Source organism: Pan troglodytes, chromosome 23, assembly GCF_028858775.2.
Source record: "Pan troglodytes isolate AG18354 chromosome 23, NHGRI_mPanTro3-v2.0_pri, whole genome shotgun sequence".
In the NCBI taxonomy this organism is placed as follows: Eukaryota; Metazoa; Chordata; class Mammalia; order Primates; family Hominidae; genus Pan; species Pan troglodytes.
This window is the reverse complement of record NC_086016.1, coordinates 23,230,693-23,255,002: the sequence shown is the minus strand read 5'-3', so window position 1 is coordinate 23,255,002 and position 24,310 is coordinate 23,230,693. Positions and strand designations below refer to the sequence as shown.

The following is a 24,310-nucleotide window of genomic DNA, read 5'->3' as shown; positions in this document are numbered from 1 at the left end:
TGCTCATCAGTTCCATGACTTGGAAACTGTCTAAGTTTAGAGGCACTTGTATTTGTTAGTAAATAAGGCAAGATGATATTGTTTCACAGGCTTTAGTGCAGAAGACTGAATAGAGAAGCTGCTCCACCCAGTACACTGGTGTTCATTTCATGGTCATCTCATCTGTTAACCATGGATATAAAACACTTATCTTCAATGATCTTCCTGTACATGTAAAAACACACCTGTCTACATGGCAGCAGTTGGACCTCACAATGTGGATTGTGCCTTCACCCTGGAATGTCTATGTTGCCTTATCGACCATAGTGATGGCATTAGGGATCTCTTGCCCTTTGCTCTGCCACGTCTGTGCCAGCCAGGCCACTGGGCCATTGTGGCAGATGGTGATGCCCTTTGTGTGGAGTGCGCTGAGTGTGCGCTGAGGCAGACACAGTACTTTTGACAACTTTATCTGCTTCTTTCAAAACTGGGTCTGCATTATGATAAAGTGGTCGGTTTTAGGCCAAGCAGGTGTATGTCATAGAACAATGACTTGGGAGTTCAGAATCCTGGGCGTGAATAAGCCTCTGAGCCTTATTAAGCTGTGAAATCTAAAGCAAGACATTTCACTGATAATTAAGCCTCATGAGCACTTATACTATACACTTTACCTACATGAAATCATTCGGCCATCACCACAGACAAATGGCATGATTGATTTACTATCACCTTTCGCTGGGTAGCAAAAGACAGAGATGAATGTGCCCAAGCTTATGAGCCCCTCAGCAAAAGAGCCAAGATGGGAACCCAAGCATACAGCCCCAATGCTGAGGCTCTGAACTACTGAGCTGCCCTCAGCACTCAGCCTTGGGATCATGAGTCACTGTGCAAGGGAGTTCCAACATCTGCATGTATGTCTGGAATGATCTGAGCCTGTAGAGTTCCTACACACTGGCCACATTATAGGGTGGTGTCTGTGGTCACACAGCTCAGGGCAGGTATTAGTACATGAATAGCTTAGCTGTGTCATAGTCTTTATGTGAAAGGCACATAAAAGCCCAAATGCTTTTGAACTGGTTGTGGATTTTGAGTTGGAGGACAACACTTGGGACAACCGGTCACATTCCTTCAGTGCGCGGCCACTCCTCAGCACATATCCCAAAGCCGGTAAATAATGGGAAGACCCTGTACTGATGTTTGATGGTGTTATGAACTTCAAATGACCCCTATAGAAATGTTAAAAAAAAAAAAAAAAAGTCTGTGAGCTACACAACCTGGGGACAAGACAAGTAAGAACACAAAATACCACTAAATAATGAGCCTCATGTGTCACCCTGCTTGCAACTCCTTCGGCAGCTGGTTTGAAGAGCCTCAGTGCTCACCAGGGGCCATCTCCCCGCTCTGCCCTCTCTGGCTGTGGGTTGCCTGGGCTGAACATAGGCAGCCCCTCACGCGATGACTGCAAACACAGGGCAAAGGAAGACTGAACGGAAAATGTATGGTTATAGTGGTTATTTTAAAATATAAGTATTTCAGTATTTTCTAATCTTCAATAATTGATTATTTTTAGGGGAGGTTTTTTTTTTTTTTTGAGACAGTCTTGCGCTGTTGCCCAGGCTGGAGTGCAGTGGCATGATCTCAGCTCACTGCAACCTCTGCCTCCTGTGTTCAAGCGATTCTCCTGCCTCAGCCTCCCGAGTAGCTGGGACTACAGGCACGTGCCACCACACCTGGCAAAGTTTTTGTGTTTTTAGTAGAGACGGGGTTTCACTCTGTTAGCCAGGATGGTCTCAATCTTCTGACCTCATGATCCACCCGCCTCGGCCTCCCAAAGTGCTGGGATTACAGGTGTGAGCCACCACACCTGGCCTGATTTTTTATTTTTTTATTTTTTGAGATGAAGTCTCTGTCACCCAGGCTGGAGTGCAGTGGTGCAATCTCAGCTCACTGCAATCTCTGCCTCCAGGTTCAAGGGATTGTCCTGCCTCAGCCTCCTGAGTAGCTGGGTTTTTTTTTTTTTTTTTTTTTTTAGTTGAGATGGGGTTTTACCATGTTGGTCAGGCTGGTCTCGAACTCCCGACCTCAAATGATCCGCCCACCTCCACCTTCCAAACTGCTGGGATTACAGGTGTGAGCCACTATGCCTGGCTGATTATTTTCATAACCAAGAAAAGAAATAAATATAATTAATGCTGGTGCATGGTATTAAATCTAGTTTTTAAAAAATTCACACATAAACCAGGCAGAACCCTATACCCTCCATGATAAATGCAGTAGCAGTGTATGTGGGTCTGTGGAGGTTGAAAGGGACTTGGTAGATGTCAAGAAGGTAGTGGCAGTCCTGCTGGGCTTTTAAAGGGTCTGAAGAAGTGACAGGATGCTGTGGTTGAATCCTAGCATGTATTTTAGCATTTGTTCATTTGGAGTTTGATTATTTCACGTTGCTTTCATTTGCCATTACCTGGAAAGCCAAGGGCTCTACTCTCATTTCCTTGCTGCTCTTTCTTTGCCTTCCTTGGTCCATGAAGAAGATGGTCCAGGAGAAGCTCATTCCATGCTTGTTAACCAGGCACACCCCTAAGTTCCAGTCCCTGAGTCATTCATGAGTAGCACTGCCAATGAACTGACAGCCATGCTGTGTCCCTCCACATCCCCTAGGTGACTCGAAGAAGCCTTCCAAAAAGCATGTGAAAAGGGAGCCCTCCTCTACTACCAAGGTAAAGTAGCCTGTCTTTGCCTAAGATGTAAATGTTGTTTTCTTGGATCCTTTATTTTTCAGTTGATATCAGCTATGGGAAAATTATCCACTACATTATAGATGTTAGATAATATTTCCTTGGGGATGGAGGAGGTGTATTTTACCAACTGACACCTGATTCCAGAGGATGTGCAAAATTGGCAGTGTCAGATAGTACACTGCGTGTTAAGGGATGTTTTCTTCAGGAACAAGCTTTCCACTTTAGATAAGAATTCTGCAATTGCTACTCAAAAATTACCTAGACAGAAACATTCTTCAAGAAAAGCTCCTGTGCTTTCCTAAGGGAACTCTACTCTAGAGTTGGGGCTTTTGACTTGAACCTTATTTCCAATCTTGGTTACCCAGAGTTTCCAAGTGAACAAAAGACCTGTGTGAGCCATCCATAGCATAGCCTGATTCTCAGAGTGTTTTCCTTCTCTAACTACAGGTGACTTCAGGGAGCACATTCAATGGTACGTATTCTGGAATCACTCACTGGTTGTTAGAAAAGGATTCTATAGGAAATCTGGAGCTTAACTGCTGGCTTTTGTCTGGAGAGCCTCCATGATCCAAGACATCTGGTGGGAATGAGGATGTGGGGTATAGTAAAGGAAACTGGTTTTCCAGGTGACATACTCTTTTTATCTATGTATAGTTTCTGGGAATGTGTTCACATTAGGTTGTGTGTGGGTATGTGTGTATTAGGGCGGGGGTGGGGTGAGGTGGTCTGTGTGCACGTCTGCATGATTTGCTTGTGAATGTGTGTCTATGTGTGTTTCCCCCAGGAAAAAAATGTTGTGTTTACCCAGCACAACTCTCAGTGCCATTTTTCTTAATTTAACAAATCAGACCACATACTTTACTTACATTAGTTCACACCTCATCATCATCATGCCCATATGTTGTGAGCTTGTTTATTGAGCCCACATGCCAGATGGAGAAACTAAGCCACATAAATAAATGTGCCCTGGTTCACTTGCTGCATAGTGAAGAGTCAAAATGTTTACTCATACGGTGCTAATGTTGAAGGCCTGAACTACAACCTCTATTTATCAGCCAGTGAAGAGATCACTATTCACCATGCAAGGGAGTTCCAGCACCCTCTATGCCTGGAATTACCCACGCCTGCAGAGATCCCAAACACCATCCCTCACATAAGAGAGCCTCATGATCTCATAATCCAGGTAGCTATGTAGACATCTTCCTGCAGCTGTCACATAGTCCTTAGTGTGAAACCAACATAGAAAGCCCATGTTTCTGATCAAATCACAGGTTCTGAAACACTAAGGGAGGCACTAAGTAGGACAATGTGGTGCCTGCATGTCACAGCTGGGTCTCCTTAAGACGTGGATCAAGTCCAATAAGAATAGGGGAGATGCTTTAGAGTCTTGATGGAGTTATCACCACAAGCCCTCTGAGCTACACACTTTAGGGATCATGACCATTAAGTACTCAAATTACCATTTGGTTGTTATCTGGGTATCCGTCGTCCTTGTGGCAACTCTCTTGTGAAGCTGGTGTGGACAGCCTCAGTGCTGGAGCTGTGCCTGCCTTCTGAATGGACCCTTTCTGTGTTAGCAGGTGGGTACAAGCATGGGGGTCAGCACACTCAGTGGATTTACACACACAGCATTGAAGAGTAAGGCTGGGCTTCATTATTTATACATTTTCAATAAATGATGATCTTCATAACATAAAATCAATGACGTAGTACACTAGAATACTGTCCCTAGTATTGAATCTTGTCTCTCAACAAAGGGTTGCTTAAAGTCACATGACAGATTCCATTCAACTGATGACACATGGTGTAGCAGCAGTTAAAGCAGTCATTTGAAAAGGCTTTTACTATAAACTTATGTGTGAGCCTGAAGTGGGGGATAAAAGAGGTGATTAGCTGCTCCCCTGTGCCATGTGTCTATTATGTGCATGGTGGAGGAAAATTACACAGGAAGGTGATGGAGAGAACAGAGCAAAGGATTGGACGGGTCCATTGAACCCATAAGACTATGGTGAGGTTAGTGAATGAGATTGGTCATTTTAGGTCAAATTTTACCCAGAGCTGGTGCAGCCACTGCCCATTCTTAGCCAGACCTTATTGCAGGCAGCTCTGATCAATAGTCAAGGAGGCAGTGGGGGTTGCAGACTTAATTCATTAAATCACCAAAGCACCAGCCCACACGGCCACTTTTCCAGTTAATTCACAGTAGCTTGCATATTCAGGTTTGATCAGTGGAAGGGAAGTTACTCTTTGCAGACCCATCTTTTGACAATCATTTTGCAGTGTCGGAAGGTCTGAGCAGCCTCGGCAGGCAAGCAGTCCCTGGTCCCTCAGTGTAGTCACTGGAGGAGACAGTCACTGAGAGGCAGCTGGCAGGGTGAAGGGAAAGGGGAGGCAGGCCACAGAGATGACAGCCTTTAAGCTGTCATACTGGGAGGTCAAGGATCTGAAAGAGGAAGGAGAATTCTTTATCATTAAGGACCTGTCCTTATCTCAGGCATTTCCTCCAGAGCATCACTTTTGTCCACCCACACACCTTGGGCTAGGAGGACTGGAGAAAGACAGTGAGGGGTCTCTTGGGTCTCTGGCACAGGGCGTGATGAAGAGGTGGCAGTTTTTCAGGAATCTCTCTCTCTAGGGAACCAAATACATTTCCCATCTCAGGTCCTTCACTCAGCGGGGTTGAGGTTCTGCTCGTCACTTATCATCTCTGAATGTCAGCACCCTCAAGTGTAAAATCTCAGCCACAGCCCCTCCTCTGCACCCCCTGCAGGGCTGATGTTCTCCATAAACCTTAAGGCATCATGCCCACGGAAAAGCCGAACAGGAAAGCATGCTCCACTGCCCCAGAGCCATCCAAGTTCCCCCTCCATATTCCGCCACTGCTAAGTGTCCAGCTTATTCCTCCTGGCATGTAGTAAACACTTAGAGAACATTACTGAAGTACCAGTCCTCTCTAAGGTTTTCCTGTATTTAGTGATTTTTTAGCCCTGTACTGTGATACTAAGAAGTAGGGCCTAAATAGGGCCTAAAAAGTATTGCTAAAATTACATTATGACAGTGCAGAGAACTGAGGGCAGAGGGAGGACATGAGCTTGCCAGGTCCACATGGCTTAGTGGAATTTGAATCCGGGCCCCCACTCTGCACCAGCCCTGCACTCACAGTCATCCTGCTGTATTCTCCTCTCCAGGAAGGCACTGCCCACGCAGTCTGTCTGATAGAGGTGTTGAGTGCTCACTGAACTCCGTGATCTTCCTGAAACCCAACTTTGATTCAGTGGGCTCTGCTTGGAAGCCTGTAAAGAAAAGGATCATAAGTTTAAACTTAGAACAGATTATCACTATTTTCCCTCTGGTCTTCTGTCAGCAAGATGTCAACAGCCCTATCTATTGTAAATGCATTAACCAGCATCTTCTCTGATAGAGAATACAAGAAGATATGCTGTGCACACCAACCAGTGTAGGAGACCTCATGGCTCCCGGGTAAAGAAGAAGAGGTACCCACAAGAAGGTACTGTGGAAGTTCATTAATTAAGTTAATTCAAGAATTGCAATTGCGGGGAGTATTCAGTGTCCCATATGTAAGAGGAAACTATGAAGAGACTAAGCCGTATTTTTTAATGTGTCAGGATTCTAATTTGCCTGGTCAGTAAATATTGCTACCACCACAAAAGTAAATATCTACTTAAAAGTCAATTTTGGTTCATGTTGAATGATAGACAATGTTTCAAGCTAATGTCTAGAACTTACCTGGTTGTTAAACATAAGCATAGATCTCCCTGAAAGAGTGGTGCTATATTATTATTTTTCAATTAATATATTTCTTTAGAGAGTTTTAAATTGACATAAAAACTGAGCATATGGCCGGGCGTGGTGGCTCACACTTATAATCCCAGCACTTTAGGAGGCCAAGGCACGCGGAGCATCTGAGGTCAGGAGTTGGAGACCAGCCTGGCCAACATGGTGAAACCCCATCTCTACTAAAAATACAAAAAAATTAGCCGGGTGTGGTGGCAGGTGCCTGTAATCCCAGCTACTCAGGAGGCTGAGGCAGGAGAATTGCTTGAACCCAGGAGGCAGAGGTTGCAGTGAGCCAAGATCATGCCATTGCACTCCAGCCTGGGTGACAAGAGTGAAACTCCATCTCAAAATAAATAAATAAATAAATAAATAAAAATTGAGTATATAATACACGAAGTTCCCATATTATTCTGTCTCCTCACCCTCACTTCCTAATTTCACCTATTAATAACATCTTACATTACTGTGGTGCATTTGCTAGAATAATGAGAAAATATTGACACATTATTATCTGAAGTCTACATTTGCATAATGTTCATTCTTTCTGTTATACATATATATGAATTTTGAAATATTTAAAACATTATGTTCACCCTTATGGTCTCATAAAGAAAATGTTCACTTCCCTAAAAATCCTCTCTTCTCATTAATCTCTGTCCTCTTTCTCCAGAAACCTTGGCAACTATTAATATTTTTACTATCGCTTCAGCTTTGCCTTTTCCAGAATGTCATATAGTTGGAATCATATATTATGTAGTTTTTTCAGATGAATTTATTGCACTAAATTGATGTATGCTTTAGCTGCTTTCATGTCTTTTTTATGCCTTAATGGCAAAAAATGGCACATTAAATCACCAAATAATATTGCATTAAATGAATTTTTGTCTTTTTATTCACCTGTTGAAGAATTCGGTAGATTTCATGAGAGAAACCATCTGGGCCTGGTGCTTTCTTTTTCGAAATGCTCTTAATGTGAATTCAACTTATTTAATAGATATAAGTTTATTCAAATTAGGATCCTAGCATGACCTTGGGAAGATTGCCTTTCAAGGAATTGATACATTTCACTGAGGTTATCAAACTGCGGTCATAGAACTGTTCATGATATTCCTTTTAATGCCTAACAGTTCAGTAGAGATGGCTCCTCTTTTATTTCTGAAATTGGTCATTTGTGTTATCTTCTTTTTCTTGGTTAGCCTGCATATCAATTCATTCATTGTAATGAGCATATCAAAGAACCAGCTTTTGGTTTTATTGATTTTCTGATGATTTCAGTGTTTTAATTTTATTGATTTCTGGGATGTTGTTTATTACTTTTACTTGCTTTCCATTGCATTCCTCTATTTTCTATAGTTCCCTAATTGAAACATGATATTACTGATTTTAGGTCTTGTGATTTTTAGTATATTGCATCCAATGCTATAGATTTCCCTCTAAGGACTGCTTTTGCTACATCCAGAAATCTTGCCAAGTCACATTTTCTTTTAATGTAGTTAAAAGTATTTTTAATTTTCTATTGAGACTTCTTCTTTAACCCATGAGTTATTTAAAAGTGCATTGCTAATTTGCAAATATTTGGGGATTTTGTGGCTCTTTTACAGTTGTTGGTTTTTTGTTGTCAGGTATGTGTTGCAAAAGCAGTCGTCTACCTCATCTTGCCACCACCCAAGATGGCCCAGGATGTGGGCTCTCCCTGAGTGAATCTTTGGCAATCTGCCAACCTGATGTGTTCGGCCTCCTTCTTTAGTCTGAGCTTCCCTTCTGCTTAGAAAGGGCCATTCTCAGTTCTGGCAGGGAGTTTTCCCAACATTGAGAAGGTGGCATTCTTACTCCCCACTGCAGCCTGCACCTCTGACCGGTGGTCAGCAGACAGGACAGAGGTCCTCATTAGACAGAGTTCAGCGGGGTCTCTGACCAAAGTGCATCTTCAGAGTCTGCACCTACCCACTGTGACCACGGGCAGGCTCTGAGTCCTAAAGCAGGAGGAACTGTGCGACCATCCTGATTGGAAATTTGTGAGGATCACCGTGTTACTCAAGTAAGGTCTTTGGAAAGTGTCGTATTACTACTGTTTGTGAACTGCTTGTTGGTGGCCTGGCTGAGCCACACACTTTATGAAAACCAGGACCCCTCAGCTGGTGTGGGTGTCTATGCAGCCTGAGACCCTCATGTGAACAGCCTCGTGGCAGCTGTCTTTGCCCCTTGCCACCATCAGTGCCTCCTTGTTCCTGGGCACTGCTTTCTCTGATGGTGCTCCATTGTTTTCCTGCATCTCAGTGTCTACAGCTGGATGTCTCTTCCGCAATCTAGGTGAGGGGGCATCAATGGCAGTTCTGCTGTGGCACTGCCCTCCTTCTTAGCTTGTCTTGCTCTGTCTTAGGCTCCCTCAAAGATCCCACCCTTCAGGTTCTTCCACAAGTTTCTTATTGAAATCCGAGCAGAAAACTATGACCAATATGACCAATCCTATACCCACTGAAGACATGAATGAAGAATTAAAACAATTCTCCATGGATTCTACCATATAGATCTCTAGAAGTAATTTCTAAAAAAAAAAAAAAATCAAGGAAGATGTAATAGTTTTCCATAAATTAGAATACCCTACATGTACAATTAAATGAAATGGCTATTATAGTCTTGAAACCAAAACCAGATAAGGTAAATTAAATTCTGTGATATTTTAAAATACTGTAAATTCTGACTAATGTGAGTTAATCTCAATATATGAAATAGTAGATTAACATTGAAAATGCAATAAATAAAATTAGCTACCTCAAGAGTTTAATGGAAAAACATGTGCTTATTGCAATAGATGCAGGAAATTCATGAATAACATTCACCCTATATTTGTAGGACAACTATCTGATTAACTTTAAGTGACCTGTGACAACCATTTGAATTAATGCTGCTTTCACAGCATATCTCTTGGCTTGTTAAAAACCCGACAAGAATTTCCGTAACATTAATTTATTTTTAACACCTATATTGGGTGTGAACCCACCATAAAGTTTGCCCACTGAAAAGGTCTACAATTTGATGCTTTATTAAATTGATACTGTGTGCACCCATCACCACAATCTAATTTAAATATGTTTCCCTCACCCAAATTCTCTCTTGCGCACTGGCAGTTAATCCCCACCCCCATCTCCAGCCCTAAGCAATACTGCTGTGACATTCCATCTCCATAAATTTCCCACTTGCTTAATAGAAATGGACATATATATATATTTGGAATCTGACTTCCTTCATTTAGCATACTATGTTTGAAGTTAATTGACGTGTTAGCACGTGCTGGTCATGTGTTTTCCTTCATAGTCTGCTGTGTTTACTCATACAGATAGTGTTTATTCATTTATCAGTTAATGGACATTTAATTGTTTTGTTATTTTCTTTGATGAGTAACGTAGCTTTGAGCATTCATATACAGTCACGTAATGCATAATGACATTTTGGTCAAAAAAATTTTTTTTTTTCTGAGACCCAGGCTGGAGTGCAGTGGCACAATCTTGGCTCACTGGAACCTCCACCTCCCAGGTTTAAGCAATTCTCATGCCTCAACCTCCCGAGTAGCTGGGACAACTGGCACACACCACCACGCCTGGATAATTTTTGTATTTTCAGTAGAGACAGGATTTTGCTGTGTTGGTCAGGCTGGTCTCAAACTCCCAGCCTCAGGTGATCCACCCACCTCTGCCTCCCAAAGTGCTGGGATTATAGGCATGAGCCACCACACCCAGCCTAATTTTTTTAAGAAACAAGGGAACTATTTTCTAAATTACTTTTGCCAATTTATATTTCTACCATGATGCATAGCACTAATTTCACCGTACAATGTATGGTAGGCCCCAATATGTAAGAAATGATGAAAGTAACACATAAAGATTAGTATAAAACAAATAAGATTATCATTGTTGCTATCATCTTTGTCAAATTCTGAAAACAATCTGAGTCTATTTTTATATAAATATGCTTGGCAACATAGCTGAAAAACGCATTATCAGTTACATTTATCAGTAACAAAGACATAAATTTGAAGGGGGAAAAACACTTGTACTAACAACGCAATGTCAGAATTCACATAAAAATTCTGCTGGTCACTTTGGAATATTTAATTGCCTGGGGCAGTGTTTAGTAGACAAATGAGCATCTATGGAGCACCCAAAGTAGGGGAATCAACAGAACTTCGGTTTGAAAAGTTATCTGGGTTTAGAGCGTGAAACTTTGTTAGAGGACACACACCTTGCATGAGCGAGGTGCCTTGGTGTGTGTGGACGTACCATTATGCTTGGAGGTACAGCATAATGGTGGCTTCCTCCAGAAAGGGACATTTGGGGTAGATTCATTCCATCTAGACAACACAGCCTGATGTGGCATGGACATGAATGGAGGTGAAATGGTCAGCAGTTGAGAGGATCAGTGCTGACAAGGGCTGAGGTGAAAAACCTGGGAACCCTTTCAGGTACAAAGTCTTCAGTTGAAAAAGGAGGTGGTCACAGGAAATACTGAGACAGGACAGCAATGCATGGGAGACAGAGTTCTTGGCCCTGCAGGGTGAGTAGTGTGGATTCTCAAGTTTTCTCCTCTCTCCATTAATTTCTTTCCCAATGCAGATGACTTCCATCATACAGTCTTCAGCAACCTTGAAAGATTGGACAAGCTTCAGCCCACTCTTGAAGGTAAAGGAAGGCAGCTAACAAGACTGGCATCTGGGCTTGGCTGTGCGTGTTTTCTATCGTGGGGAAATATATATAACACAATATTTATCATTTGAACCTTTTAACCAAAGTGTGCACTCCATGGCATTCAATATATTCACAGGGTTGCATAACCAACACCACTATCTACACCCACAATTTTGATGATTTCTTACAAAACCTTGTCCACAATAAGCAATATAGCACCTTCCCCCTATTTCCAGCCCATGGTGATTCCTATCCCACTTTCTCTTGTATGAATTTGACTATTCTAGGCACTTCATGTAATTACAATTATACAATATATTCCTTTTGTGTCTGGCTTATTTCACTAAGCATAGTGTTCTCAATGTCCACTCATGTTGTATCATCTATCAAAATTATGTTCGTTTTTTACAGATGGATGATATAGCATTGCATGCAGACCACCTTGCTTTTATTACATTCATTTGTTCACTGATGGTTGGATTATTTCCACCTTTTGGCTCCTGTGAAAAGTGATGCTACAAACATTAGTATACAAACATCTGTTTGATTTCTGTTCTCTATTCTTTGGGGTGCCTAAGAGTAGAGTTCCTGGGTCCAACAGGGGTTCTATATTTAACCTTCTGAGCCACTGCAGACTGTTTTTCACAGTGGCTGCAAATTTATCCATTTCTACCATCAATGTATCAGGGTTACAATTTCTTTACGTCCTTCTTCACACTTATTTTCCTTTAAATCATCCTAGTAGGTGTATATTGGTGGCTGCTTGTGTTTTTCATTTGCATTTCCCTAATGACTAATGATCCTGAGCAGCTTTTCCTGTGCTACTATCTGTGGCTGTATCTTCTTTAGGGAAATATATGTTGAAGTCTTTTGCCCATTTCTAAAGAGTTGTCTGATTTTTATTTAGTTAGTTTGTTGTTGTAGATTTTTGAATATATCTTAAATATATTTAAAATAGATTCTAAATTTTAGTCTCTTACAAGATAAATGATTTGCAAATATTTCCCCCTTTGTGTAGAACTTTAGATTCACAAACTTCATTAATTTGTATGAAATCCTCAGCAGTTGACCCCAAACAGATAAGACTGAAGCAGTATTTTAGGAATAGTTGAAAGTATGATCACCACAAAACATAAGCGTAATCAAATCCTGCAAGCTACATGTAAGGCACAATGACAAATAAGGCAGCAAAGGGCCATCTGGTGATTAGTTCACCACACTTGTTGCAACTGTTTGCGCTGCAGAGTTAAAACACACCAGCATTCAACCCATGTCTCCTCTCTTGAAGTAAACTGTCGTATGGTGGCTGGCCTGAACAAGCGTAGGTATTCTCCATCCTCAATTAATATGCATGCATGACAAAGAAAAGGAAGCCTGGATGAAAAAATATTGTGTGATTAATAATTATGCTTTAATTAATTTTAAAGGATATAATTTCAGTACTTCTAATTCTCCCATCAGCAGTTATAACAAAGGATTAGTGAATAAATACCATAGACTGTTTTGCCTAGAATTGAATCCAATCTATCTATTAAACTTTGCTTTTATTCAAGTGCAAAATGCTAAAACACATAACTGCAGTGACAGCCACTGTGGATCCTCAGAGGTAAAAGTAGTCTTGGGACATAAATCCTGCAAGCTAATATTGTTTTTACAGGTTCAGAAAACCATTTAGCTGGGTTTCAAACCTCACAGTGTGAGCAGTGGGACTCTCATCAAACTATAGCATGTGCTTCAGTACCATTTGTAGACTGACTCATTCCCATTTTCTTAAGTTGCCATCAGCAAAATGCCAGGGACTCTATTTCTTGCTCCTTAGCTCCTCGTTCTTGCCTGTCTTTCCACGAGGGAAGATTTTCTAGCAGGAGCTCAAGCTGTGCTTTTAATGAAACACATCCACACACACTGTCCTGTTGTCCACATTAAGCAGAGCTCCCTGAATAACTCATGAACAAAAGCATCTATGACTAACTGTTGCTCTGTGTCCTCCTAGCCTCTGAGGAGTCTCTAGTTCACAAGGACAGAGGAGATGGAGAGAGGCCAGTCAACGCGAGGGTAAGGTTGCCTTGCTTTCTCTGAAATAGAAATGTTCCTTTCTTGGTGTCTTTCTTTTTCAACTGACTTTACATGTGAAAAAATGACAATGTCCATGACAGGTATTAAATGCAGTTTTCTGAGGGGGAGGAAGAAGTGACTCTTAGCAACTGATATGTAATCCAAAATGGCATTTAGCTATGACGGCTTCAGGTTGTGGACTGTATCCTTGGGGTCCTTGTCCTTGGAAGCAATGTCTTCTCATTGGATTCAGTATTTTGCACTTGCCAACCTACGTGGACCTGAGAGATCCACCATCCAGAAGCTGATGTCTTTTCCAGTGTGTAGCCTACCCTTGTTTTGGAGGCCTTGAAGTTGACTACACTTTCTGATCAAGTTTTCAGTATTCATTGAGAGAAACAGAGCCTTGTGCAAACAATCCACAACATGACATACCCCTCAAAAAGCTTTGTTTCTGTATTGCAGGTGGTGCAGGTGGCCCCTCTGAGGTGTGAATCTAGTAAGTATTCTGGAATCACTTGCCAAGAAAACAATCTGGATGCCAAGAAAGGTGTGGCATCCTTGCCTGGTTTCAATGTGAAGAGCCTCCCTGATCCTGGGATTGTGATAGGAATAAGTATAGGAGAAGTGTTTTTTTTAAACCTGAATTCCCCAGGGAAAAATTATGGCCAAATTTTGAGGAAGCAGCTGTGCTCCCTTTTGGGTGGTGCTGAGTTGGGTGCTTGAGGATTGGTGGTGTCTTGTGTGAGGCTGCATCGTGTGGTGTGAATGTGTGTGTTTCTGTACAGGTGAGGCTGTGTGTTTTCTCAGGAGAGATTTCCCACTTATACAACCCAATCACCAGTGTCCACTTCTAACAATAAAATCCACCCCCGCTCTACTCTCTCTGTACAGTGACTCCTCCACCCTCACCAGAGCCATCCCCGGGTCTGCCTTATTATCCCCACTGCTCAGGTGGAGAACCTGAAGGGCCAAGGGAGTGGCCCCAGCTCCCGAGTTCCTGAATGAAAAAGTGAAAACACGAAGCCAGGAGTGTGGGCCAGTGCTGACGCTGACATGCACTTAGTCATGGGGTGTTCACCACCACACAGGGAGTCCAGCATTCATGTATAAGCCCTAAAGCAACGAGCCCAAAAGGCCCCAGACACTGCCCATCATCATAAAGTGGCCTCCGTGGTCACACAACCCAGGGCAGTTATAGGCTCATCTCCCCACGGACCGGCATAGTCATCAGTGTGTCAAAAGCACAAAGATCCCCAGGTGTTTGGCTCAGCTCACCGATCCTTTTTTTTTTTTTTTTTTAACTTTTAAGTTCAGGGGTACATGTGCAGGATGTGCAGGTTTGCTACATATATAAATGTGTGTCATGAGAGTTTGTTGTACAGATTATTGCATCACCCATATATTGAGGCTAATATCAGTTATTTTTCCTGATCCACCCCCTCCTCCCACCTCCCACCCTCCAGTAGGCCCCACGCTCACAAATTCTAAGAGGAGTGGGGGACCACAAAGGCCAGTGTGGCCCACTTCAGTTGTGAAGTTAATCTGCTCAGCAACTGGCCAAAGTCTATAAGGATGGGTGATGTATTTTAGTAGATTTAGTAATACTATCTTCCCAAGCCCTAAAATGCTCAAATCCTGCCAGCCAAAAATGGTGAGGAGGGACAGATAGGAACTCTGTGTGGCACTTGGTTATTAGCCTGGCTTCCATCCCTTAGTGGCAAGTCTCTTGTATATGTGGGTTAAAGACCCTCAGCCTCAAGCCAAGCCTCCTCCATGAGGAGCCATCTCACTATTGACTGGCTAGTGCCGGGTATGGCCACCAGCCCAACTGAAACAAAATGTTGCTTTAAAACAAGTGTAAATCTCATACATACAACAGGCAAATGCAGAAGCAGTGTGGTCTCGCAAGTTGTAAAGAGGACAGTCGCAATTTTGCTGGACTTCAACCTGGGTAGAAGACATGAGGGAACTCTGTCACTGAATCACGGCAGAGTTCAAGGCCACTTGCAGACTATTTCATGTTACAGAAGGTGGCCTTTAGCTACTAAGCAAAGGCCTCTGTTTCTCATTTCTTTCCTGTTCATCTTCTTGGTCATCCTTCTTCCGCAAGGGAAACGAGCCCAAGCAAAAGGCAGTTTCAATATTAATTTGACCGAGGTTTTGTGCAGTTTATTATCATCCAGGTAATCATGTGCAACCCAGTCTGCCTAGCAGCCCCCCTATCTCTGCTCTGTGTTTTCATTTAATAAACATTTTGGTCTACTTACTATGTGCTAGATTTTCTCGAGACCAAGTAAATGAGATAGAATCTTTATGTTGGCAGCTAAGTTAGATTTAACATAACTGACAAAAATTAAAATTTCTGATTTCTTGTAAAAATATTTTGTATGTGTGAATGCATACTGAATGTAAAGTGGATAAAAAACTCACACTTGCACTCATGGAAGGCTTTTCATGAATTTGTCAATTTTTATTTTTTATATTTCCCCACTTCACCGGATAATGCATACCTGAACCTGGAAACTGATTCCCACTGCAGAAAGTGTTCTGAGCCACATCCCTTAGCTTCACTAGTGCAGGTCCACCTGGGAGGATGTCCCAGCATCAGCTTGGCCCATGCTGTGATCAGCCACCTCCATGCACCACACCAAGCAAGCCCCTGGGTGATTCACAGTCTCCACCACCAGGGCACTGACCTTAACTGTGTGTTCTTCTAGCTCCCCATGAAGACACCGTACACGACATCACTAACGAGGACGCCACACACGACATCGCCAACGAGGACACTGTACATGACACCGCTAACGAGGCCGCCGACAAGGGCATCGCCAGCGAGGACGCTGCCCAGGGCATCGCCAACGTGGTCGCCGCCCAGGGCATCGCAAACGAGGACGCCGCCCAGGGCATCGCCAGCGAGGACGCCGCCCACGGAATCGCCAGCGAGGACGCCGCCCACGGAATCGCCAACGAGGACGCCGCCCAGGGCATCGCCAACGAGGACGCCGCCCAGGGCATCGCCAACGAGGATGCCGCCCACGGAATCGCCAACGAGGACGCCGCCCAGGGCATCGCCAACGTGGTCGCCGTCCACGGCATCGCCAACGTGGTCGCCGCCCAGGGCATCGCCAACGAGGACGCCGCCCAGGGCATCGCCATCGCTAATGAGGATGCCATATATGACATCGCTAATGACACCGTACAAGGCATGCTAACGAGGACATCGTACAAGCCGTCGCTAACAAGTACACTGTACACAACATTGCTAATGAGGGCACTGTACAAGACATCACCAATGAGGACGCTTTATACGACATTGCTAATGGCACCGACAAGGCACGCTAACGTGGACGCTGTACACGACATTGCTAATGAGGACACCGTATAAGACATCGCTAGTAACTATCGCAAGAACAAAAAACCAAACACCGCATATTCTCACTCATAGGTGGGAATTGAACAATGAGATCACATGGACACAGGAAGGGGAATATCACACTCTGGGGACTGTTGTGGGGTGGGGGGGGGAGGGATAGCATCGGGAGATATACCTAATGCTAGATGATGAGTTAGTGGGTGCAGCGCACCAGCATGGCACATGTATACATATGTAACTAACCTGCACAATGTGCACATGTACCCTAAAACTTAAAGTATATATATAAAAAAAAGACATCGCTAGTGAGCACGCTGTATACGACATCGCTAATGAGGACACTATATATGACATCGCTGATGAGGACATTGTATACGACATCACTAATGAGGACACCATACAAGGCATCGCTAACGATGACGCTGTACACAACATCGCTAATGATGACACCGTATAAGACATCGCTAATTATGACGCTGTATACGACATTGCTAATGACACCGTACAAGGCACGCTAACGAGGATGCTGTACACGACATCACTAATGAGGACAGTGTACAAGCCATCGCTAATGAGGACACTGTATATGACATCGCTAACGAGGACACTGTACAAGGCATTGCTAACGAGGACACTGTACACAACATCGCTAATGAGGACACCATATAAGACATCACCAATGAGGATGCTGTATATGACATCGCTAATGACACCCACAAGGCATGCTAACGAGGACGCTGTAGACGACATTGCTTATAAGGACACCGTACAAGACATCGCTAACCAGGACGCTGTATACGACATCGCTAATGAGGACGTTGTATATGACATCGCTAATGAGGATGCTTTACAAGACATAGATAATGAGGTTGCTGTATATGACATCGCTAATGAGGACATTGTATATGACATCGCTAATGAGGACGCTCTATACGACATCACTAATGAGGACACTGTATACAACATCACTAATGAGGACGCTGTATATGGCATCGCTAATGAGGATGCTGTATACGAATTCACTAATAAGGACGCTGTATATGACATTGCTAATGAGGACACTGTACAAGACATCTGTAAAAAAGAAGATGCTGCCAATGTAAGACACTTTTCTTTGTCTTGAACAGAAATGTTACTTTCCTGGCTTCTTTCCAATCAGATGTAGACATGAACATCTGCCAGTGTGCATTATCGATGTCATCTGCAGTTTAATCAAATGTAGACATGAACGTCTGCCAATGTGGACTATTTATGACATCTGCAATTCCCTTGGTGTGGTGCTATTGATTGGCAGCCTCTCACCAACCCATGCCAGGCACACTGGGGTGTGGTAGATGGCAGCATCCACGATCCACTGCAATGCAGAGGTGTTTCCCTCCACAGCAGTTTTCCCCCATGGATTAAGAGTTGTGAAACTGCCAATCTAGATACACTTTAAAGATAAATTCTGTGGGAAAAGGTCTTGTCTTTTCCACAGGTGTCTTCCGTGCCAGTTTTGGGGGACTTCGACCTTTGACTCAATCACTATACCCCTTCTTATTTTCTCTCTCAAGTTGTCGAGAGACTATCAGATCTGTGTGACGTGTATGGCATCATTTCACCCTCCTAATGTTTTCTTTTCTATAATTGCAGGAGCCATTGACATTGGAGAATGATACGTACCCTGAAATAACTCACTTCCTGAGGAAAAAGCGCCATCTCCAGGGTACAGAAACCTGATTCTGGGCTCCTTTTGGGAAGGAGGATTTGGGGTCTGGTGAGAGCAAATGATTTTGCAAGTATAAAACAATGTCCAGAGAGGCTGTAGGGATATCTGTGAGCCCAGAGGAAACACCAGGGGATCCTGTGCGAAGCACCATGGCTTCAGCTAGGGTGGGAGGAGTGGGTGGGCCTCTCTCTAATGACTTATCCTGGTGTTTGTGTTTCTAAAGATTTGATTGTGGAGAGCATATCTGATGATGGGGATTTGTAGGTAGGTAACTACTTTCCACGTAAGATCCAATTGGAGAGAGTTCCCAGGGGCCTTCGGGGTATCCATGCTGCTTGGGAGGTTAAGGGAGGGGGCATGAAATCAAAACGAAACAGGAAATATGTGTCATATTGGATTTGGTCTTTTCCGGGTTTATTGGCATAATAGTTAGAACTGTCTCTCTGGGCTATGAGGGTGCTGTGTTATTTAAAGGTGGTCTTTCCCAGAACACCTGGCCTTTTCTTTTCTGCCTCTGCCAAACATCACAGCCTTTGGGTTGGATTAGTCAGCACCCCTTGGGATTGTGCAGAAGAGGTTTGGGGTTGCATCGAGTGTCACCTGTGGTGAACAGAATCTGAGGGACACAACTCTCTCACAGGCACTTCCTTCAACCTGGAGACAGAGTTCTCCTGGTGTGTGCCCAGGGGTGCAGGAGAAATTGACAGTCTGCCTCTGAACTTTCAGGACTTTAAAAAGCACTCATGTTTCCATCCTCACTGTTGACTCCTGGCTTAAAGGGAGCTCCTGGGGTGAGTGAGGAGGCGGGATCGGACCCTGGCAGTCTATCGGCAGCACCTGTGTTCCTCTGCACTGGGCCGTGGATGACATTACACACCTTGGTGAGAATCAGCAATTGAGGCTAACCACATCTGAAATTGAGATGGGCCTTGAGTCATATAAATAGTTTGGAAAAGATGCATTTTACTACGCTATTGAAAGAAACCATTTATTTCTCACTCCAGCAGGATAAATGGTTTTCAGTATCCATTTAACTGCTCATTGACTCTTACTGTAGATGAGGAGGTGGCCAGCAGCCCCTGCCCTCCCCCAGTTGTAGGCCCAAGGTAACCAGCAATTGACTGGATATAATGGAAGAGTGGTGCATTCGGAGGTATCTGTATTAATGGGACCCACATGATATGGATGAGCGCTATTAGGGTGAGAAAAAGCCTGGGAGCACAATGAAATATTTAAATATTAAACAAAACATTGTTGAAATCTCCATTGTACTTTAGTAGTTGAAGTCATTCTTGTGGTCATCACTGCCTTTCCCAAGCATAACAAGCTACTTAATATCACATAGACCCGTGCCATGAGGAATGATGATCAGTTTGTAAAATGCCAATAAAACAATTGCCTATAGAAGCCACAATGTTTCATCCATATATTTCAATTTCCATGTGTAAGTATAGTTCAAATTTCAGAAATTTATTATTATCTAATAGAATATGCATGGTATATCAATGAGCAATTATCATACTGTTTCTATTAACAATTATTTGTATGATGAAAAAAGCAGACTCCCATTCTTGGATTTTTCTCAGTTTGCACACATTAGCATGACAGCCCCATTTCCACCTGACATGTGCCAGCAAGAGGCCAGGAACAGAGGCTTTTCTTATTAACTAAGATTTCTAAATGTATTATGTATTCACATTTAGAAACTCTAAATATCATAAAAGGTTAGCAAGGAAGTTTCCCTTCCACTCTGAACTTCCAAACACCAAGTCAACATTTTTGTTTGCATATCATCCCTGCAATCTATGTGCAAATAGAAGCATGCACCTGGAATGCAGGCTGATGTGTGATCGTGTTTACACAAAGTCCTCTGCACCTCTGCATGTATCACTGGGCAATGCACCTTAGTTATCATTCCACATTTCAAATGTAAATCCATTGTATTGTTTCAGAGCTATAAAGTACTGCACCCCATGACTATTCCCAAAATTACTTAAGCACCCCGCTATGGGTATGCATTTGTTCTGTTTCCAGTCTTGCTCTTATAACCAATGCTGTAGTGAACAGCACTGTGTTGAGAAGTGGTGAACGTGGGCATCTTTGTCTTGTTCCCTTCCTCAGGGGGAATGCTTTCAACTCTCCCCCATTCAGGAAAATGTTGGCTGTGGGTTTGTCATAGATAGCTTTTATTACCTTAAGGTATATCCGTTCTATGCTGATTTTGATGAACGGTTTTAATCATAAAGAAATGCTGGATTTTGTCAAAGGCTTTTTCTGCATCTATTCAGATTATCATGTGATTTTTGTTTTTAGTTTTATTTATGTGATGTATCACATTTATTGACTTGCGTATGTTAAACCATCCCTGCATCCCTAGTATGAAACCCACTTGAATCATGGTGGATTATCTTTTTGATATGCTGTTGGATTCAGCTAGCTTGGTTGTAGCATTTCTTATTATTCCATCTGTGGAATGTATTGGTTTAAATAATGAAAACATGTTCTATCCTCACTGCTTAGCACTTTGTGTTTCTTTAATAGCCTTCCCAACAGGGCAACATAAAAGCAGGAGCCCTGCTAGTCTCCCCTTAACCCGGAATCCCCCCTTCTCCACAGCTCGCTCATTGGACAGGATAGACTGGGAGCCCAGGCCTCAAGGTAAGGACGTGCTCTGTCACCTAGAGGTGCAGTGCTTGGGAAGGCCAACCTTGGAGGGTTGCCTGCCAGCTTTACAGTGACAGAGGTGTTGGGAGGGACTGACCACCAGTGCATAAGGCTGTGCTTTGTTGGTGACATAAAGGATTGTTTCACAGATTGTTGGGGAGGGACAATCCCAAGGCCTCCCCTGGCCCTGGTGCTGGCTCTGCACAAAGGCAATAAGAGAGGGATGCTGGTAAGGGCTGACCTGTTGCTGTGCTGGGGAGGAAGGTGCTGGGCTGAAATTCAGGAGGCTGAGGATGCAGCAATCCCATAGGAGGTACGTGACCTTCAGGGTACATTTTCTTCATTGATGATCAATGGAAATGAGAAATCACTGACTATTTTTTCTATCCTTGGAATCTACTCTCCACTGCTCGTGCTGTTCCTGTCTTTTGGGGAAGATGGAGGATCAATCAGTGTGCGCTGCACTGAGTGGAAGGAAGGAGAACTGTGACAAAAATTAAGGAAGGATGAGAGACGGACGGGAGGGCCCTTCATCCAGCTGCTTGCAGAGTCCTCCTGAGGAGGAAAGCCCCGTGGCTCCCTGGCGAAGGAGCAGTGAGGGCTGCGTGACTCCCACAGTGAAGTGTGTGGTATGTCTGAGGACACCCAGGCTGGTGGTCCATGAGGAGCCAGTGGCAGAGTGAGAAGCAGAAAGGCCAGGAGGGTGGCTGGAAGCCAGGCTCTGAGTCATTCTCCATGTGATGGAAACAGCCGGAGCCCAGTGGGCTTGGAGGTACAGGATGCGGTGGCTGATGACAGAACAATGTGGAGAGAGGCGTCATTTGTCAAATCCTTACTTTGTTTTGGGCATTGTGCTAAACGTGGCTCATCCCATTTAGGGGCTGAAAGTTGCAGAGGTTTAGGAAGCTCACCCACGATACCGGAGCCCCCATCTCCTGCCCTAGTGCCGTCCACCTTCTCACCCAGCCACCACCTGTTTCAGGGGAACACACAGAAGTGGTAACCTCTTATGGAGAGGCAAGTAAATTCTGCTGTTTTTGTTATTCACAGAAAAACACTGGCTCGTGTGGGTTGGGAAGGTGAAATACCAGAAGTATTTCATCTAGTTATTTCTACCCATGCGACTCCTATAGTATTGAAATGCATAGGTTAGCATTTTTGGCCAATTTACTCAGCATTCTGGGTTAAAGGCTTTTATTTATTTATTTATTTATTTAATTTATTTTTGAGATGGAGTTTCACTCTTGTTGCCCAAGCTGGAGTGCAATGGTGCGATCCTGGTTCACTGCAACCTCCGCCTCCCAGGTTCAAACTATTCTCCTGTCTCAGCCTCCCAAGTAGCTGAGATTATAGGCACGTGCCACCACACTGGGCTAATTTTTTTGTATTTTTAGTAGAAATGAGATTTCACCATGTTGGTCAGGCTGGTTTCGAACTCCTGACCTCAGGTGATCTGCCCTCCTCGGCCTCTTAAAGTGCTGGGATTACAGGTGTGAGCCACCATGCCCGCCTTAAAGTCTTTTAAAGTTCACTTGTATAAGTTGACTTAGTTTTCTTTAACCTTGTAGAAAAATACAAAAATGGCAATCTCTTTTATCACACAAATAATGTCTTTTTAATGGAGTGATTTTTTTCTAATTGAGGTATTATGTACTTTTCATTTACTAATTATTATTTACATTTGAAGTGTTTTATGAATTAATATTTAATTGCATAGATGAAGATTACTAGTTATAGGCATTTTACTAACCAATACTCATTAAGCATAGCGTGGATTCATATGACATCAAGGAGCTATTTTATTTGGTAAAACGAAAAAGCACAAGAATGAACGAACGCAAGAACTGAAACGGTGGAGACACCTAGAATGACTTGTCTAAGATCTAAATCATTTTGTTGTCTTCCCAGCATACTTATTATCCTGATCATTGTCATCAGCATTGTTTGGGTCCTTTTAGCACAGATTTCTCAAAATGGGTAACTCCATAACAGTTGGAAGCTTACGAATTCATATAATTTGTAAGAGGACAATTTGGAAGTACCTATCTATTTTAAAATTCCAATAACCTGGGAATTTCATCCCATGTCTAGAGTCTTCTATGTAAAATATTTCCACAATTAGGAGAAATATGTGCATGGGGATTTTCTATGTAGCGGTGTTTTGATAGAATAGAAAAATGGGATAAACCAAATTTCCATCACGAAGGAAATAGTAATATGCTGAATAATAATACAGCGAATATTATGCAGGCTTTAAACATCAAAAAAGAGTTCAACTTCTGACTTCCGATGATGGTGTCGAAGCAGGTCACTGCTGGTTTACATTTGATTTTCATGTGGGAACTCTGGAAGTCTGCCTTAGTGATTTTACATGTGGCTAAATTGAGCTAATGACAAGCTGTTCGAAGTATGGCAAAATGGAACTTTAAAACAGTATCTTGTCAGCAACCAAGTGGACCTGTTTCACGTAAAGCCCACGCATTCATCTGCCTGCCCATCATTCTGTCTGTCCATCATTCTGTCTGTCCACACAGGCATCATTTGTTAGTGGAACTGAGTGCCCACTGTCGAGCTGACAAGCCCATAACCTCCCTGTTCCTAGTCACACATTAATTCTTCAACAAGCCCCTTTTGATAGATTGTGATTAAGCTTAGCTGCTATTTCCAATTGCTTCCCCAAACATACTTCTCACTGTTCTCCCATCACACCCTTCAGCCCATCCATGCGGGGTTCCTTTGCTTTTCCCACCTTACACCAAACTCCCTATTTTTACTCCCACTTTTACCTCCTCTCCAAGACAAAACAAACAAAACTAGCATTTTAAAACTTAGCTGTAATCTTTCTTCCTTCATGAAAATTTCTCCAACAGCCACTCCCACGGTCCTGTGTGTTCCGGATATTTTAAAATAATGGCTATAAGGTTGAGCACTTCAGGATATGCTGTTTTGCTGTGTGCAGATGGAGGCAGTGGCTGGAGTGAATGAACGGCAACACTTGCTGGCAACCGGCAGAAGCTGAGAGACAGGGAACAGGCTCTCCTCCAGAGCCTCCAGGAGCCAGGCCTTTGGACACCTTGAATGTGGGCTTCTGGGAGACCATGCGTTTCTGTTATAAGCAGCCCAGTCTCTGGCAGTTTTTACGGCTGCCCCCGAACACTCATCTATACCTGTCTGACCAGGTCAAGCTCCAAGGAAGGGATTCTCTACATATCTACATTGTTTGCAGATTTTACAATAATCATTTATTCTTGCATGGCTGATCATTGTTAACCAATACAAATAAAATAATAAAGAAATGACCCACATTTTA

General features: G+C 43.2%; 2 protein-coding genes across 10 annotated transcripts in view; both read left to right on the top strand.

Annotated features, from left to right (window-relative positions):
* Positions 1-18,088, top strand: part of LOC748799 (uncharacterized) — a 24,999-nt gene extending 6,911 nt beyond the window's left edge. For 2 of the 3 annotated variants that reach the window (XM_054676030.2, XM_054676033.2), the window contains exons 2-8: positions 2,638-2,696; positions 3,165-3,189; positions 6,139-6,225; positions 11,126-11,191; positions 13,191-13,252; positions 13,718-13,751; positions 15,973-16,675. In XM_054676030.2, coding sequence (XP_054532005.1) covers positions 2,638-2,696; positions 3,165-3,189; positions 6,139-6,225; positions 11,126-11,191; positions 13,191-13,252; positions 13,718-13,751; positions 15,973-16,640 — 1,001 coding nt within the window. In that variant the 3' untranslated portion in view covers positions 16,641-16,675. Of the gene's footprint in view, positions 1-2,637; positions 2,697-3,164; positions 3,190-6,138; positions 6,226-11,125; positions 11,192-13,190; positions 13,253-13,717; positions 13,752-15,972 lie in introns of all 3 variants that reach the window. The other variant, XM_054676031.2, reaches the window with a different exon arrangement.
* Positions 17,152-24,310, top strand: LOC134809735 (uncharacterized). Of its 7 annotated transcripts, XM_063808279.1 has the most exons (9): positions 17,152-17,727; positions 18,261-18,333; positions 18,560-18,600; positions 19,116-19,217; positions 20,953-20,994; positions 21,150-21,313; positions 21,438-21,772; positions 21,879-22,017; positions 23,960-24,310. In XM_063808279.1, exons 1-3 carry the CDS (start codon positions 17,152-17,154, stop codon positions 18,598-18,600), a joined length of 690 nt encoding a protein of 229 aa, XP_063664349.1. In that variant the 3' UTR covers positions 19,116-19,217; positions 20,953-20,994; positions 21,150-21,313; positions 21,438-21,772; positions 21,879-22,017; positions 23,960-24,310. The 7 variants fall into 7 exon arrangements, 6 of the variants coding, with proteins under 6 accessions (XP_063664349.1, XP_063664348.1, XP_063664347.1 ...); XM_063808278.1 differs by having other exon boundaries at positions 21,150-21,772; XM_063808277.1 differs by having other exon boundaries at positions 20,953-22,017.

What these genes read in the sequence shown, in the direction of transcription:
- LOC134809735 (XM_063808279.1), top strand. Translation starts at nt 17,152, where the DNA reads ATGCTGTACACGACATCACTAATGAGGACAGTGTACAAGCCATCGCTA. An exon ending in AAAAAGAAGATGCTGCCAAT is followed by an intron (nt 17,728 to 18,260) that starts GTAAGACACTTT and finishes CTATAATTGCAG; the next exon opens with GAGCCATTGACATTGGAGAA. An exon ending in GAAAAAGCGCCATCTCCAGG is followed by an intron (nt 18,334 to 18,559) that starts GTACAGAAACCT and finishes GTGTTTCTAAAG; the next exon opens with ATTTGATTGTGGAGAGCATA.